The 19,364-nt window shown below is 39.9% G+C and overlaps 1 protein-coding gene across 1 annotated transcript; it reads left to right on the forward strand.

Annotated features, from left to right (window-relative positions):
• The first annotated feature begins 11,611 nt into the window (after nt 1-11,611).
• Nucleotides 11,612-15,061, forward strand: RLN3 (relaxin 3). Its single transcript, XM_083354457.1, has 2 exons — nt 11,612-12,816; nt 14,675-15,061. Exons 1-2 carry the CDS (start codon nt 12,516-12,518, stop codon nt 14,929-14,931), a joined length of 558 nt encoding a protein of 185 aa, XP_083210583.1. The 5' UTR covers nt 11,612-12,515; the 3' UTR covers nt 14,932-15,061.
• The last annotated feature ends 4,303 nt before the right edge of the window (nt 15,062-19,364 follow it).

Here is a 19,364-nt window from a genome sequence, read left to right on the forward strand (position 1 = left end):
TGTCTACTAAGACTCCAGGATCCCTTTTGCAATTACTGGTATTTACACTTGGTTTTTCTTATTTAAGTGTCATTACTTATGGTTTGTTCAATGAGACAATTTTCATACTTAAAAGCAAATATAAAGTGTATCTGGAGGTGAGTATACAGACAAGTTTGTCACAGTCTGAAAAGCTGTCTTAAAAGAAGAATTGAAAGCAATAAAGAGAGATATTGAATAACTTAGATTCCTGCATCGTGTCTGCCCTTTAAAAAAAAGGATCATAGCCTACTAAAACTAAGCCAACTGAATTCAGCTATTACAACTGATTTTAGATTTTCCCTTGTCAACGTTTCCTTCCTGTCCCTTCAGTGTCTTTCCCTTATGTTGTGTTTTGCTTCTAGGTGATCTAGCTGACATATAAATAGTTCCTTTTTATAGATGATTGAAAGAAAGTTAATTTTAAAACATAGATATGCTTTATTTCCTCACAGTGTTTTTTATATTTCATTCACTCCAGTGACATTTCAGTACTTGATCATAGTATACTGAGAGATTTTCACATCTTGAAACCTTTGAATTCCAAGAACATTTATTTATTAAGCATATGGCAAAAATGTTAAAATGCATTTAAGATTACAAGTACATAAGAGACTGCTATCATATTCTAATCAGCCAATCTTTATTGCAGCCACAGACCAGAATAAAAATTAAACATTGGGATACAATAAAACAGGACAGGACATAGTAATGTATTACATTTGGTGGTGAAATCATCAATGGATAACCAGGATCTGCCTAATTTTACAGACAGTATAGGAAAACAGCTATGTGGATCTTACTGATCCAATAGTAGTAGTTATATATAAAAAAGATCAGAATTCCCACGACATTTGTCAGGTAAAGTGTTATAACATGAGTCAGTGAATCTGTAATTTAGTGTAAATTTTAAACCTTTCGTCCACATATTCTCCCATTGTTCAAGCTTTACACTATATCCAAAGTTCCTTGCTCATTGAATCATACAATGTTTTACATATTCAGTTTCCAAATTCAAATTCAATAACATTTTATAAACCTTAGCAATATGTTCCTCACTACCATACAACAGGATTTCCAGTTCATAGTCCTCATAGGAAAGAAAAAATTTCACTTTCCCATTCAATCAGGCTTCTAGTATTGTAAAGAAATGAACTTCAAAGAGACGCAGGTTTAGTTAGTTCTCTGGCTGTGGAGTCCATATCTCTTTGCTCTGCAACTTTCATATCAGAGTCCTTCTGTGAAACGAACGTATTTAAAACTAAATGCCTCTGTATATTTTCCATGGCTATTATCATATCAAATTTTTTTTAAAAAAACTTTCAGCTAAAAGTTGCATATTACCAAAAAGTCTTTTCTTAGATTTCTGTCTAGGTTGCTTGTTACTCTGTGAAACATGGTTAGGGGACAAAGAACACAGAAGCAGAAGGAAACAGGAAAGATATTTTCTGGGTATTTTGAACCAAGAGTTTTTAAAAATTCAAAAGAAATAAACTCCAAATATTTTGCAAATATAAACATATACAAAGAACCTGTAGTCAAGTCAAATAATAATGTAAATCAAATGAAAGCACTTCGCCATCCCAAAACACCCAGTGTTTCCTTACAGCTATTCAAAACAACAACATAAAAGGAAAGAAAAAAACCACACAGAACAATAGTGGGTTGAATCAAATCAGCATTCAACCAGCTGGTCAACTTTAAAAGACAAAAGGCAGAGTAAAGCAATAAATTCAAAAAAGTGAAAGTTAAAACCCAGGCTTGCTTAGAAAATGAAATTCTGACAGGAAGATGGATTTGCCAGTGACTTTCTGACTGCTCTGCACTTGGTGAAGTTATGGAAAATTAGGCCCAAATATTTGATGATTTTAATTTGTACAATATTTCAGCCATTTATCCTCCAGGCATGTTGTTTAGGTCTCTTTGCAAAACTTACAATTTGGGTTTTTGCCGTGATTGATTTCAAAAACTTCTTCTGAACAATAGCTGGTCAAGGCAATCAAGGCTTTTGAGTCCACTTTATTATGACAGAAGTACTGTGCAGATTGCAAATAGCAAGGTGGCAATATACATATTTGCTAATTTTGGAAGATGGTGTTCTAATTGGTTCATTTTGTCCATGAGTGAATTTATATATAAATTAAACAGCAGAGGAGCTAGGAAACATCCCTGTCTCATTGATCTGTAAGTTTGTATCTTGTTGGTATAATAGCCTTGCATATTGCAACAGACTTTGAATCTAGACTTCTTATAGAGTTTATCCATGAGCAAAAGTGTGATCTGAGAATTAAATCAAACACAGACCTGAAATCAACATATGTGATGTAGAGTATAGAGCCTGTTTTAGATGTATATTTTTCACTTGGAGGTATATCTTTTGGCTAAGACAGGTCCATAGTATCCAGACCTGAATCCTGCTTGCTCATCATTTAATATGCGCTCTGAATTAATCCAATCAACTAGTTTATTAGCTTGCTATTAGGCCTGTAATTTGCAAGCATGTCTCATGTGCCCATCATTTGGGCACAATATTAGCTCAGCCCCAGTGTGCAGTGTGATCAATAAAAGTAAACAGAGAAACAAGAACAGAGGTCCTCCAATCTATATTGTTTCATAATATTTCAACTCTGATTGAAATTCATTTTGATTCAACAAATCAAAATGAAGCAATACGGAAGGTTTGTCATACCATTACTCTTAAAAGCTCCAACATCTGATAGAAAAACAAGATTTTGAAAGCTTTTTTATAAGGTTGGGGAAGGACTAGACATTTGTCAGGATGTATGCTGCTTTAGAGGCAGGATCAGTGATAGAGTAGGTATACCTCCCGTTAGATGGCATTGTTATATTGAAAGGACTTGGAGCAGGAAAACTCTGTCAGATTGAATAGAATGGGTAGATGCTCTGGGTGATAAATTGCCATCAATAGCCAGACTTTATGATGACTACTACCTTGAATTGTACTTAAAGCTGAGATGTTAGATGGGCACACCAAGCCATGCTGTGTTCTGAATTAGCTGCAGCTTCTGAGTCGTCTTCAAGGGCAGTCTTATGTAAAATAATAAGACATAATCCATGTAGGCAATACACAAGAATATCATGGTTGGTGATAATGAAGGCTTCTGAGAGACAGAAGAACAAGGATAGTTGCACCAATCCCATCCTGCTTTGCCAGAGGTTATAAAAAATACTACCCATGCCATTTTGGTGCTATGTCCTTATCAGAAATCTGACTGAAAGGACGTAGCTAACCTGTTTCTTCCAGAACCCTCTGGACCTAAGCCTGACCACTAACAAAAGATAATTGGAGACAGGGGAAAAATGGGTCCAATGACAACTTCTTGAGGTAGGGATGTGTGCCTTCTCCTCCAACAGCCATGAGGTGGCCCAAATACACACTACCTCCCAAGACAGCTCAACAATCCAGGCAGACCAGTGGATCTAATAAACAAGTTGTTGGTTAGCAGCCCTGAGGATCCTGTCCACTTCCACTTTACAGGAGCAAGCTCTTCTCAAATAACAAGCTTCAATCACCTTCAAAGAATCAGTTCAGAGTCTGACTCCAAGCAAATCTAAATTACTTTATCTGACAGATGCCTATAATATTGTTCACCATGGCCCCGCAGGTAGTCTTGTGATTCAATCCTCCTCAGCAAGGAGTGAGTCACCTAAAAGAAAGCTGCTGGTAAATGTGATAAGAGCAGAAAAATAACATTTTGCTGCAAAGTAGTCCTTATATGGGTCCCTGTGCTTGGTTAAATTCACTTTTTGACTTCTAGCATTTCACTTCCCATAGTTCCTCAGAGAAGCAAGGAGCTGGGAGGTTGAGGCAGAGAGGGATGCTGCATATGAACAATCCAGTCTAAGGCCTTCATTAGCCACCCATTCTGGCCAATTACTTAGTCAAACCCCAGGTTCTCTCCAGAATCCTCCCCGATTCATGTTACCTGGGTGGCTGGATCTAATAGGTCCCACCTCCCTGCAAAAGGAAGCATCAGCATCAGTAAGATGAAGAGCAATTACAGTTATTTTAGTATAAGGACTCATGGTAATGTACTCCATTGACAGATCACATCTCAACTGGCCTGAAACGTGTGACCCCCTTCCCCCCCAAAAAAATGTGCCAAACCCTTAATAACTTGCCACATTTGCTATGGTAGCCATGAACTGAACTGCCCCTAACTCTATTTCTGCTGGTAGCAGATAACAATCCCTAAGGATTATAAATTAGAATAGAATAGAGCTGGAAGGTCTATTGGAGGTCTTCTAGTCCAGCCCCCCAATAAACCTCAGGAGTTCCATCATTAATTCAGAGACAGAATGCAGTGGTTCAAGCAAGAGATGTTACCAAACTACAGGGAGGGTGGTACAAAAGCAGCAAAGCCATCTGTTTCCCTAGTGCCCAGCTTCAGCCAGAGGTACTTATATCTGGTTATACTATGTAAAGCAGAGCCTCTGAAAGCCAATAAAGCATCCCAGATGGAATTTGCATCTGGTGTCTGGACTGGCATCTGGGTTTGCATCTTCTGCCAAATGTGAAGCCTAGGTAGACACATCTCTAAGAGAAGAATTTCCCAATCCAAGCCCACATGGGTCTTGGTTATATATGCCAGGTTGGCTACCTTATCCAGAATCAGATAATAAATAAGATAGTATTATTACACATGGCCTGGGTTTCAGAAGCAACAACTGGTACCCAGGACCACCAATGATCTGGTGTAAAGGGCTGTAAAACTAATCTTGAGCAAGAGGGTGAAGAGTCTTGACCAAGACAATATCAGACAAAAACAATTTGAGTTCAAGGCAGAAGTGTAATTTGAAAAAGTCTCTTGGTCTCGACCCTCATTAGTTCTCTTGAAGATAAAATAAGGGAATGGAGACATCCATTCAGACTTTAAAGATTCTGTTACTGTAACCTTATAATAAAAGTACTATTAACATTCATAATTACTTTTTCGCCATTGTGATCTTCGGTTGAGATTCAGTCTTTGGTTGAATCTTCAGCTCAGAATCCAGCCAGTTCTCTAGGGCAGCGTTTCCCAACCTTAGGAACTTGAAGATGCGTGGACTTCAACTCCCAGAATTCCCCAGCCAGCTATGCTGGCTGGGGAATTCTGGGAGTTGAAGTCCACGCATCTTCAAGTTCCTAAGGTTGGGAAACACTGCTCTAGGGGAGCTTTCCACTATCATTGTTGTCATCGCAACCACTACTGTGCAATCACTATTGCCCACTACTTAATTACATCATCCAGCTATTTTTCCCCTGCAGATTTCTGAGACTTGATCTTGAGATTTAGAAGGTGCAGAAAAGGCCATAGGTTATCCACTATTAGGTTATATAGAATTTGGATAATTTATTTATTTCCAACTTACTCCTTTCAAAAAGAACCAATCTAATTAAACTAAATGTGCAGAGCTTCCTTGGGACGTAAAAGAAAAGAGAAACAAAATATAATGCATGTATAGCAGACAAAACATCAAATTTTGATGACAATGATAGATATATTCTGCAAACCTCTCAGAAGAAGTAAAAAGGTTACCATACATCTATGTTGCATTTTTGTACCTCTTTGCTGCCATCTTAGAGTGATCCATTTTTTTACAATCCAGATAATAGCCCTTTGTTTCCTTGTTGCAGTTCTGTAACATTTCATCTAACATTTCCCTCAAGTGGACACATGCAATCTCCACTTGTGTATTTCTAATAGGGCTGGTTTTCGTGTGGACAGGGAAATGCTTCATTGATATGTCTGTGTTTTAAATGTGTTAGAAAGCCAAATATAGTACCTTTGAACTACTGCTTTTTTTTCTGTGAAGTGCAAAACTGAGAAGATAAATGTTTTGACAGAGAGAGAGGAAAATGGTGATAAAACAACATAGGTTGAGAAGAAGAAACACACATTTCACTCAGAATAAAAACAAACTGTAGCTAAGATATCTGTTTTCTTTGATATATTCCGTTTATTATTTAACTAAATGCTAAGTATTAAGAAATACAGTATGTCTGACTCCAAGCCCAGAATAAGAACATAGACTGATACCTAAGATGAGATAAGATGATAAGATATAAGATAAGTTGATAAGATAACCTTTATTGTCACTTTTTTCTGTGAACACACTGGCAGATATTAAAAAATGAAATTCTGATGCCCACTCTCAAAAGAATATATATATACCCATATTCATACATGCACATACATATACATATGCTAAACACACACACACTAATCACAGACCATTTAGAACACATAGCAGAAAAAAGGGAACCTGGAATGTAAGATCCATGAATCAAGGAAAGCTGGATGTAGTCAAACAAGAGATGACAAGACTGAACATCGACATCTTAGGAATCAGCGAGCTAAAATGGACAGGAATGGGTGAATTTAATTCAGATGACCATCAGATATACTTCTGTGGGCAAGAATCCCTCAGAAGAAATGGAGTAGCCTTCATAGTCAATAAAAGAGTAGGAAAACCAATACTGGGATACAATCCCCAAAATGACAGAATGATCTCAGTTCGAATCCAAGGCAAACCATTCAATATCACAGTAGTCCAAGTCTATGCCCCAAATACCGGTGCTGAAGAGGATGAAATTGACCGGTTCTATGAAGCCCTACAGCACCTTATAGAACCAACACCAAAAAATGATGTCCTTATCATCATGGGGGATTGGAATGCTAAAGTAGGAAGCCAAAAGATAACTGGAATACCAGGCAAGTTTTGCCTTGGAGTACAAAATGAAGCAGGGCACAGGCTGATAGAATTTTGTCAAGAGAATACGATGGTCATAGCAAACACTCTTTTTCAACAACCCAAGAGACGGCTCTACACATGGACATCACCAGACGGTCAACACAGAAATCAGATTGACTATATGCTCTGCAGCCAAAGATGGAGAAGCTCTATGCAGTCAGTAAAAACAAGACCAGGAGCTGATTGTGGCTCAGACCATGAGCTTCTCATTCCAAAGTTTAGGCTTAAACTGAAGAAAGTAGGGAAAAGCACTAGGCCATTCAGGTATGAATTAAATTATATCCCTGTTGAATATACAGTAGAGGTGACAAATAGATTTAAGGAATTAGATCTGATAGACAGAGTGCGTGAAGAAATATGGACGGAGGTTTGCAACATTGTACAAGAAGTAGCAACTAAAACCATCCCAAAGAAAAAGAAATGCAAGAAAGCAAAATGGCGATCTGAGGAAGCTTTGCAAATAGCTGAGGACAGGAGGGAAGGGAAAGGCAAGGGAGAAAAAGAAAGATACACCCAATTGAATGCAGAATTCCAGAGAATAGCTAGAAGAGATAAGAATGCCTTCTTAAAGGAACAGTGCAAAGAAATAGAAGAAAACAATAGAATAGGGAGGACTAGAGATCGCTTCAAGAAAATTGGAGAGATGAAGGGAACTTTTCATGCAAAAATGGGCATGATAAAGGACCAAAATGGCAGGGACCTAACAGAGGCAGAAGAGATTAAGAAGAGGTGGCAAAATTACACAGAACTATACAAGAACGAGCTTAACATCCCTGATAACCACGATGAGGTGGTCACTGACCTCGAGCCAGACATCCTAGAATGTGAAGTGAAATGGGCCTTAGGAAAGCTGAGCAACAACAAAGCTAGTGGAGGTGACAGTATTCCATCTGAGCTATTCAAAATCTTAAAAGACAATGCAGTAAAAGTGTTACATTCAATTTGCCAGCAAATTTGGAAAACTCAGCAGTGGCCACAGGATTGGAAAAGATCAGTTTACATTCCAATTCCAAAGAAAGGCAGTGCCAAAGAATGTTCAAACTATCACACCATTGCACTCATTTCACATGCTAGTAAAGTTATGCTTAAAATCCTACAAGCTAGACTCCAGCAGTATGTGGATCGAGAACTACCAGAAGTACAGGCAGTATTTTGAAGAGGCAGAGGAACTAGAGATCAAATTGCCAACATATGCTGGATCATGGAGAAAGCTAGGGAGTTCCAGAAAAAATCTACTTCTGCTTCATTGACTACTGTATGTTAAAGCCTTTGATTGTGTGGATCACAACAAACTGTGGCAAGTTCTTAAAGAGATGGGAGTACCAAACCATCTTATTTGTCTCTTGAGAAACCTATATGTGGGTCAGGAAGCAACAGTGAGAACTGGACACGAAACCACTGATTGGTTCAAAATTGGGAAAGGAGTCCGCAAGGCTGAATACTGTCACCCTACCTGTTTAACTTATATGCAGAGCACATCATGAAAAAGCCAGGGCTAGATGAATCAAAAGTTGGAATTAAAATTGCCAGGAGAAATATCAACAACCTAAGATATGCAGATGATACCACTCTAATGGCAGAAAGTGAAGAGGAACTAAAGAGTCTCTTGTTACGAGTGAAGAAGGAGAGTGGAAAAGTTGGGTTGAAACTAAACATTAAGAAAACCAAGATCATGGCACCCGGGCCTCTCAATTCGTGGCAAATAGATGGGGAAGAAATGGAGGTAAGTGACAGATTTTATTTTCCTGGGCTCCAAGATCACCACAGACGGGGACTGCAGCCAAGAAATTAAAAGACGCTTGCTTCTGGGGAGGAAAGCCATGGCAAATCTAGACAGCACATTAAAAAGCAGAGACATCACCCTGCCAACAAAAGTGCATATAGTCAAGGCTATGGTCTTCCCAGTTGCAATGTATGGCTGTGAAAGTTGGACCATAAGAAAGACTGAGCACCAAAGAATTGAAGCCTTTGAACTATGGTGCTGGAGAAGACTCCTGCGAGTCCCTTGGACTGCAAGGCGATCAAACCGGTCAGTCCTAGAGGAGATCAATCCTGACTCCTTTTTAGAAGGCCAGATCCTGAAGTTGAAACTCAAATACTTTGGCCACCTAATGAGAAGGAAGGACTCAGTGGAGAAGAGCCTAATGCTGGGAAAGATTGAGGGCAAGAGAAGAAGGGGACGACAGAGAATGAGGTGGCTGGATGGAGTCACTGAAGCAGTAGGCGTGAGCTTAAATGGACTCCAGAAGATGGTAGAGGACAGGAAGGCCTGGAGGAACATTGTCCATGGGGTCACGATGGGTTGGACACGACTTCGCAAGTAACATCATCAATAACAGCAGAAAAAAGAGTCTTGGGAGGTAACAAGGTTGATGCTATTACAGAATTTAATTGTTCTGTTTTGGATACTGAGAAGTCTCCTCCCAGAAGGTAACAAAGAAAACCACTCATGGAGAGAATGTGTAGCGTCTCTGCAGACCCTGGTCAAGCATCACTTATATGCTATGGGATAGAAAGAAGTGAACTATCAATTGTCTTTTCTACTATGCTCACCCATCTACTATGCTCACCCATACAAAGAGCCTTGGTGGAGCAGTGGGCTAATGCCTCCTTAAGTAACACCAGCTGCCTGCAATTAGTGCAGGTTCGCGTCCCACCAGGCTCAAGGTTGACTCAGCCTTCCATCCTTCCACGGTAGGTAAAATGAGGACCCAGATTGTTGGGGACAATAAGCTGACTTTGTAATAATGCTGCTTGGGGTGTGTGTGTAAAAGCCCTAATAAGCAGGCATCTACATAGAATGAAGGCTACTGCTAAGCTTGTAAGCCGCCCTGAGTCTTCGGAGAAGGGCGGGATATAAATGGAATTAAAATAAATACCGTAAATAAAATAAATAAATCTCTGCACAGCCTTCCTGTCCAAAACAGCAATACCTCCAAACTACACCGTAATACAATATGACAGGATACTTTCAATCGTCCCTCTATAGAAAGTGGTAAGCATAGGAGAAGGAAGATGTGCTCTTCCCATATGATGCAGGTGCTGCTATGCCCGCTTCACCAGTGTCTCACTGTGGAACGACCAAGCTAACCTGCTCATTGGCTACTACTAACCACTGCCATAGTTAAATTGTTAATACAAGGCTACCAAACCTGAACAACAACAACCTCTAAATGGCAGCAAAATGCTATCTGTTTGCTTCCATCTAGCAGTTGACTGGATTTTTGCTAGCAATGTTTGCTAGCTTGATTTGTCTTATTCATCGGAACCATGACACCTAGCTGAAGCTGTTTTGGAAGTTCCTTCACACAAAAAGTCAATTCCCAGTTTTTATAAAAGCCCAATTTAAATGGAAAAAAACTTCTAAGTTATTGTCCAGCTCTATAATGAAGCCAGAAAGAAAATCCAAAGAGAGAAAGACAAGGATCTATAATACAAAGGTGTCTATTGGGTCAATCCAAAGATCCGATTTCCCAGAAGCTCTCAATAAGGGCATAGAGGCCATATCCCTCTGACTTCACTGTATTGCCCTGATATTAAGAAGGGTCTATATTTGTCATTTGTCTGAAATGTTACTCTTATCGTGCAGCAGAGAGCAAGTTACCCAGCACTTGGGCCAAAGCTTATCTCTGGTGGCATTTGCTAGGGCGTACTCATGGAAGAGGCTGCAGCAGTCTTCTTACACAAAATAAGGAAAACCGTCTGTTATCTCTAGCAGGCTGAAAGGACAGAATTTGGAGAGATAAGCAAAGTTCAGTGCTCTTCCTGCTGTCAACATAACGTGGAAGATATTTGCATAAGGACATTTCATGAATTGTACCAAGCCTTGGACTTGGTAAAGAGTTATTTTAAATAGATGGAAAGAAATCTACACTTCTCATGTTAAGGAATGGATTTATTCTATTTCACTCTGAAGCTATCCACCAGGCAAAAGCTCTTTTGCAGTTCCCATTCTTCTACAATTGGACAAGCAGCACTAAAGAATTCCTGGTATAGTGTCTCAGAATCTTCATAGTAAGGCAGAGAGCTGTGTAAGCTGCATTTTTACCCCCTGTCTTAGGCTTGGACATCTATTGGGGCAATGTGAGAAACAGGAAACTCTTGTCACTGCCTATCAACTTTGAAAAAAAAATCTGAACAAAAGGAACAATTCAAATAGTCCTGTCTACTCTTCAGAAACTTACTGCAAGTTGACATTTTCTGCCTCATGAGTTAAAATAATTTGCCTGAATTCAGTGTTGGGAGGGAGGGAGGGAGGGAGAGAGAGGGGAGGGAGGGGAGAGATCTAGACCTAGGGCTGGGATTTCTGGTGTTTCTTAGGTCTCAGAACTCTTCCATCTACCATCTACATGAGACCCATGAGGAAGTTTATTCAGTAGCGTGGTGTTGGGTATCTGTCTGTTCATTTTGACCCCTGGCTGACTAAGTGATGTTATTGATGTGCTCTCTCAGTGCCTGGAGGCTGTTAGGGTCTGAAGGGAGAGAAGAGTTGAGGCTCAAGTCTAACAAGACTGAATAGTTTGGGGTTTATAGCTGAGCTGTATTGGAGACTTGCCCTATTTAACTGTGATGTGGTTGCACTTCCCCAGGCAGATATATGCATAAGCTGAATGCACACAGCTCTTGCAGCAACAGCAAACAGCAGTCATTTTCATAGACTCTCTCGTGTACTTTTTTCTGGAGCAGCAGAACTTGATCACAGTTATTCATACTTTACACACATTATTCATGCCTCTGCATGGAGTTTCCACTGAAGATCATTGTCCATGAGTTACACTGGTTACTTGTGAGCTTTTGGATGCAATTCAAAGTGTTGATTGTCATCTATAAAGCCTGGTTGTTCAATGGACAACTTTCTCTAGTTATTTCTGCTGATCTTATATGAGATTACAGGGATGATGTGCTTCAGGTTTCAGTGACTAAACAGTGTCATCCTGTAAAACACCAGTCATGTCCAGCCCCCTGAAACACCATCCTCACTCAGAGGTGATTGCTGTAACTCCACCTTTGTTCTAAAAACAACCACAAAAAAGTAGCTTTTCAAAGAGGTGAGAGATTAAGACAATTCCTGGCTCAGACTAGTGGAAAACTAGTAGTTGGTAAGCATTCCTCCCATAACTTATTTGATTTTATATTGTATTTTAATGGAGTTTAAGTATGTGCAATGTCTTAATTCTCCTGATTTAATGACCTGATAAATCCAGTAAACAATACAAATACAAAGGGAAAGATACTGCATTTGCCCTGGAGCACCATTGTTGAGGGTAGCTCTTAGGTGGTTGATTGGTTAAAAGACTGACAGAAATATGTAACACAATAGGAACTGTCTATCCTTGTGCATTGCAGGCAATCAGCATCTAATTTTCAGCTACTCCTGACAAATGCCCAAACCGATCAGGGTAAACTGGGAGATGTAGTAAGAGTGAGAACCCTGCTTGTCTGCCTTCCTGCTTCTGTTGATCCGTTTGGGACATTAAAGTCTTCAAAAATCCATAAATAGGTGTGGGGAGTCTTGGTGAGTTGTTCTGCCTGTGTTCCTCTCCCACCCGTTATCAGCATTTGCATATCTTGCTGTGCATTTTCTCTGTATGTACATGTCTGTCCCTGCCAGGAAAGGCCAGGTAAGCGCTGATAGGCCAATTCCCTATCTGCCCAGCTGATAACAAGGAAAAGGTTATCTCTGATTAAGTGTGCATCCCCAAGCCCCCCCCACCACCAAGAAAGGTCTCTACCCCCTCCTGATGTTAATTGGGGAGATAGCCAGAAAGATGCTCATGTCTACCTGGAGATATAAAAAGGACTCATCTACGTTGAGAGAAGCTGGCAAAAGGGAGTCGTGCTGCTGCAGGAAACCCCATTCTCATCTTGCAGCGCTCTCAGCCATGCCCAAGTTCCTCCTGGCTCTGTTGCTTGCAGTGCTGCTCTCAGAGAAATGGCTGGTGAGCGAAGCCAGGACACCTCCTTATGGTGTCAAGCTGTGTGGCAGGGAGTTCATCCGTGCTATCATCTTCACTTGTGGAGGATCCCGCTGGAGACGAGCAGGTGAGCAAAGGGCATGTGGGCAAACTTGGGCTAGAGCCTAAATTGTTAAAGTACAGCAGCCTCCCCCAATGTGACACCCTCCAAATAGGCAAGCTACTTTCATGTGCAAGGTATCTACATGCCAGGCAAATATTTGAGAACTGAAAGAAGAAAGCCATGAAGGAAAGAGCAGCTTTTCATTCACAAACTGCTGCTTTAGAAAGGAATTGTAAAAAGATGCAAAGAATGCTCTGACCAGGGTGAAATTGGGAGACAATTGGACTGGCCTGAGAACTAACCAAAATTATTTTATTGTTGTTATAAGCATGGGCACTAGCTCAAAATTGCTGTGTGGTTCACCACCGTGCCATACATCTGAAGCTGTCCTTGCACTGCTTCCTGTGTGTTTGTATGCCGCTAGTTAGTGGAAACTTGCAAGAGCATATAGTGCCCATTACAGAACAGGAAAGGACTAAGAAGCTGCTGCACCAAGGCAGAGCCATGCAATTCCTACCCCTTTGCTCCATTGCCTTTGGCTCAGCTTCTTTGATTCGTAGCCCTTAGTGTGTTTCCAACAAAGGGTAGCTGTGAGAAGGCACATTCAGGGATGCTGCCCTGTCATTCACCAACTAACTTAATTAACTTTCATTACTCAGTTTGTGCAAGTTGGGTTATAATTCCCTTTATCCCAGTCAGTAAATACCTTGCTACACGAGATGAGATTTGTCACCCATACTCTCCCAAGAATGCTAGATTGAGTTTAAAAGTAGATATAATCTGTCCAGTTAAAATCATATAAAAATATAGGAAGACACTTTATTGTATTAGGTTTTCCCTAATGGACAACTTACTAGTGGACAGTACAATACTTGGCTGGTAGAAGGCATTCCTGTAGAAAACAGGAGTCTTTTCTGCTCTACCAGGAGATGCTGGAAACCAAACGTGGGACCTTTTAGGTACAAAGCTTGGATACTGTTTGAGGAACACATCTCATTTGGTACTGAAAAGAGTGTATACATCAAGAAAAATGTAGAAACCAAGGCACATCAAAGTTGCATCCCTTCTTCAGCTAGAGATACCACAAGCCTCTCTTAAACTTTTGCCCATGTCTTCCTACCCTTTCCTGTTCCTCTATTAAAAACAGAAGCTACACATCTGAAAGCAATTAGGGTTGGAGGAAGAGGATATAATTACAACGCTGTAGACAAGGGACAGATTAAACATCCCTGTCTGGGAAACTAAATTACAAGCATTTCCTTCTAATGTCAATGTGCTTCTGACATTAGCATACCTTTTCAATATGCTTTTGGTTGCCCAAACAGATCTGATGGCAATTAAATCGACATAAGGCATTTTCCCATCAATGTTCTGAGGCCTAATTTTGCAGTTTATACTAATCAACAATCATCTTCACATCCATTGACTGTGATATGTAGAAACTGCTGTGATCCAACCATTGCTCACCTTATTCCCCTTGAAAAAATAAATGCTCAGAATACTGAGACTCAAGCCCTGTTTGGAAACGGCAAATCTGAACGGCTAAATCTGAATATCTGCTAATGTTAGAATTTGCTCAGCCTTTTGCTTCAGATATATTGTTTCAGATATTTTATTTACAAAACATTAATATTACCAACAAAGTTAATAACAATTCACCAAGACAACCTAGAAAACTTTTGTTCTCCAAAGGGGTTATGGAAAATGTCGGTTTTGCTACTTCTGTAGAGGATGTTAAATATGTGGGTCGCCTAAATACTTATTCAGTTTCATCTAATGCTTATTAAGATATTTTGATGCAGTTGACTTCTTAGCACAGTATCCATGTTAGCTTATCTTACTCCTGATCTCCCTATTTTCCACTGTTACCTTCTCATTGTAGGAAATCTCAGTGCTCTCCTTGGGAGAGATCCTGCAGAAGCATTTGATACAACATCCTTACCCAATGAATGGAATCCAGTTCATTCCTCCCAACAGGATCCCTCTGACAATTATGGGGGCTGGCAAGGTCAGCGGAGCTATGCCCTCTCCGAAGAGCCCTGGCCTTTGGATCGTGGAGCCCGAGATGTTATGGAAAGCCTGAGCAATGCCTGTTGCAAATGGGGCTGCAGCAAGCGTGAGATCAGCTCTTTATGTTAGATAGCAGTTCTCATTTACTGCATGTGTTCATTGGTTAAAAAATAAAAACAAGGAAGTATACTATAGAATTTGTGAGCTTGAAGATTTACCAGCATGCATGCAGATGCAACATGAATGCCTCCATGAAACATCCATGCCTTTCATCGAGGTAGGTTCTGATTCTCAAAGCCCTATGGATCCCACTTACATGATTATACTCGCTTATGAAGTGCTCTGCACGTCTCACACGAAAGCCTTGTTAACACAATTTCCCTGAATTCTAAGAACATCGATGAGCCTCAGTCACAATCAGAATGGACAGTTACATTCCCTAGTCTCCTGTTCCACTCAGTTGAAATTAATAGATCTCCTGGAATTGCTGGGCACCAAGGAGGGTTCGTGGCAGGAGCAGAGAACCTCCGGTAGAAAAGTAGGATTGAATGGCCTTCTGAGCGTTGGTGAGGGTCACAAACGTTCTCTCACATTTGATAATTTACAAATCAACTCACGGTGAGAGGGGCAGCAAGGAAATTTAATAATCAATCCATTTTTATTACGGTCACAGACCAGCATTAAATTTAATGAATAAATAAATCCTTGGGTTGGTATTCGAGTTGGTCTCACAACCAACAGCTTTCAGGGTGGTGTCACTTCCACGGTGTATTCATTTGTCCCCCTAGAGAGGAACTAAGCCTGCTGCTCTGAGAGTCAAATGACTATAAAACAAAGCTGACAAGAAAAAAAACCTGAAACAAAATAACAAGATGCACTATGCTGACTCAGAAGAGTTTGGTTTAATAGGGTCACTAAACTCAGATTTGTTTTATTTTAATGACATCAGTAATTCTCAAATTATAAACACTACAAGATGTTTGCCTAAGATTTCGAAGCAGCTGGACACATTTACCCTCATGCAAACTGCCTAAAAATGTTGAGAAGAGCTAGACAAGTTTAGGGAGAAGCCAGTGACATTTCTCAGAGTGGTTGTGTGCAATTTTACTTGGAACAATCTGCCATAATATCAAACCTTTGAGAAAATTTTACCTGGAACGATCTGACATAATCCAAATCATATTAACACTGTATTTTCTTCTGCAACTCGGCAGAAGTTGAGGTATACTGATTTGTATTTGCCAGCTTTCCCATTAATCTACAACTCATGCTATTATTAGCCAGAATTAAGAGAGTGGTGGTCCGATAGATCAAAAGGATGCACACAGTGTGGGAAGGAAATGGCCAACTGCCAGAGAGAACTTCACACTTTCCCTGTATAAAATTTTTGTGCACCTGTAAAAATCCAGATGGGCACAAACCTGAAACTACTTAGATTCTGCAGATGAAAAAAGGTATTTATTATTGATTATCAATAATTGCAAAGCAACAATAAAATATAGCTAGGTAGCTAAAAACGTAGGTATCTTTCTTGTCCCCAACACTTTTCCATTCTTAATCTTTGCCTTACACCCCATGCCTCACTTTCTATTATACATGCGTAATATTTAACATATATGTATGCACCCCTTATTGTGACAACTGATATTAAATACACCCAATAAACTTATATATAAATTTATATTATTTATATCTGCAAGTCCTCACATTCTGTACACAGGAATCCCTCCTCTAATTTGCCCCTAACTTTAATATTTAAATTTCACAAAAGCAAAACAAAAGCCTGCTAGCCATGGGCTCACAAAGCCTTTTTACTTACTTCAGAGTTAACAGAGGGTATAAAATAGCAGGATCAATGGGCTTCCAAATGAAAATACATTCTATTTTGCTTGGGTTGTTTTCTTCTGGGATTTATGTTTTTACAGCTCAGTGATTCCTTGATGGTTTTCTCCCAAAATAATTTAACACAAAAAGTTTTTGAGAACAGCGAGGCTTAGATACTGCCACTAAGCTGAGCGAAGACATATGATAACCACAGTCACCCGCACTCATTCTTTGGCATACATATTAAGTGTCAGGGCAATATTAGTCAATTACAGTGTTCACTGTCATAAAGTGTAATCATGGCCACAAATCAAACAGCCAGTTCAAAACTATCAGACCAATGCCAATGCCAAACAAGCCTTATTACCTTCTTTGATAAAGTGACTAAATTAGCGGACCAGGGAAATGCAGTGGATATAGTATATTTGGACTCCAGTAAGGCATTTGACAAAGTAGATCACAGCCTACTTCTTGGTAAGATAGAATCACGTGGGATAGACAGTACCACCACCAGATGGATTCACAGTTAGCTGACCAACCACACTCAGTGTGTAGTCTTCAACATAAGTGGAGGGAAGAATGCAAGGTTCTGTCTTAGGCCCAGTACTATTCAACAACTTCATAAACAATCTAGGGATAGAAGGGGAACTCATCAAATTTGCAGACAGCACCAAGCTGGGGGGAATTGCTAACATTTAGCAAGATAGATTCAAGATTCAGCAGGGTCTTGACAAACTTGAACATTGGACCCTATCCAATGCAATGTAGTTCTGTGGTGAGAAAAGCAAGAACCTGTACTTAGGCAGAAAAAACCAAATGCACATTATAGAATAGGCAGTACCTGGCTCAACAGTAGTAACTGTGAGAGGAATCTAGGTGTCCTGGTGGACCAGCACTTAAGTATGAGCCAGCAGTGTGCTGAGGCTGCCAAAAAAGACAATGCTATCCTAAGCTGCATCAACAGAAGTATCATGACCATGAGAAGTGACAGAACTGCTTTATACTGCACTAGTGAGGTCACACTTGAAATATTGTGTCCAGGTCTGGTCACCACAATACAGAAAAAATGCTGAGAAGAGCAAGAGAGATGATAAGGGGTCTGGAGGCCAAATGATAGGATGAACAGTTAAGGGAACTGGGTATAAGAAAGAGAAGAATTAGGTGGGATATAAATGTCTTCCAGTACTTGAGAGGCTGTCACAAAGAAGAGGTCTACTTATTTTCCAAAATAGGACAAGAAGCAATGGACCAAAGTGCATCAGAGGGTGATCCTACCTGGAATTACGGAAGAATTTCCTGATAGAATAATTAATCAATGGCAGAACTTGCTTCCGGGAACTGTGGGTGCTCCATTGGTGGAAATGTTCAACAAGACATTAGACAATCATTTTTGTTCAGGATGGTATTAAGTCACCTGCCCTGGGCAGCGGGTTGTGACCAGAATACCCTTACAATCTTATGCTTCTATGATTCAATTCATGTATACCAAACTTTGTGTGGGGGAAAAGCCAGAGAACTAACAATTAAAGCTAACAGATAATAAATTGTGTGTCATTGGACCTGGGAATGGTATATGTTTATAAATCTAGCTTTTTAGTTTAGCATTTTATAAAAAACCTGACTCAAATGAAAGCTACTATTTCAATAACAATTTTTTTTCAGTTAAAAATGCAAGACCCAATTCATTCTTGCAACCAAGTAGAGAAAAATAAGCAAGGACAGTAACTCATGCATAGATGCAGCAGATACACTCCTATGCAAAATCCTTGTTGATGCATCCAAATATTGGGAGGAATTGATTTAATTGCAGCTAATGGATATAAACACATCCTCCACCCCTATTGGGATATCAAGTCCAGAGCATTTAATCCAGCAAACACAGGGCTGTTTATTTCTTACATCAATGGGCCCTATCCAACAAAATGAATTTTAGTGTGGAGAAAAGTGAGGTTTCACATTTAGGCAGGAAAATCAAAGGTATAAGTACAGATTAGGCAGACATGGCTCAAAAACAGTAACTATGAGAGGGGCCTTGGAGTCCTAGTGGATGATCACTTGACTATGAGCCAGCATTGTGCAGCCACCGCCAAAAATACAATTCTGGGTTGTATAAAAAGAGGCATAGAATCAAGATCACGTGAAGTATTAGTACCGGTTTATAAAACCCTAGTAAGAGTGCAGCCAATTTTGATCACCATGCTACAAAAAAGATGTTGAGATTTTGGAAAAAGTTCAGAGAAGAGCAACTAAAATGATCAAAGGCCTGGAGACTAAAACATATGAAGAACGGCTGCAGGAGTTGGGTTTGGCTAGTCTAAAGAAAAGAAGAAACAGAGGTGACGTGATAGCAGTATTCCAGTATTTGAGAGGCTGCCACAAAGAAGAGGGGGTCAAACTATTCTCCAAAGCACCGGAGGGCAAGACAATAAACAATGGTTGGAAACTGACCAAAGAGAGAAGCAACCTGGAATTAATGAGAAAGTTCCTAACAGTGAGGACAATTAACCAGTGGAACAGCTTGATGTTATAATGATATGTTACATCTAATGATTTTACAGATTGTTAAGTTTGAAACTAAACTTTAGTTTGCATTTAGGGTGGGGGGGGTTGTTGCCTTTGATTTCTGGAAACTGACTAACTAAACTAACCAGTGGAACAGCTTTCCTCCAGAAATCCTGGGCGCTCCATCACTGGAGATTTTTAAAAAGAGGCTAGACAGTCACTTATCTGAGATGGTA

This window comes from Vipera ursinii, assembly GCF_947247035.1.
Source record: "Vipera ursinii genome assembly, chromosome: 2".
In the NCBI taxonomy this organism is placed as follows: domain Eukaryota; kingdom Metazoa; phylum Chordata; class Lepidosauria; order Squamata; family Viperidae; genus Vipera; species Vipera ursinii.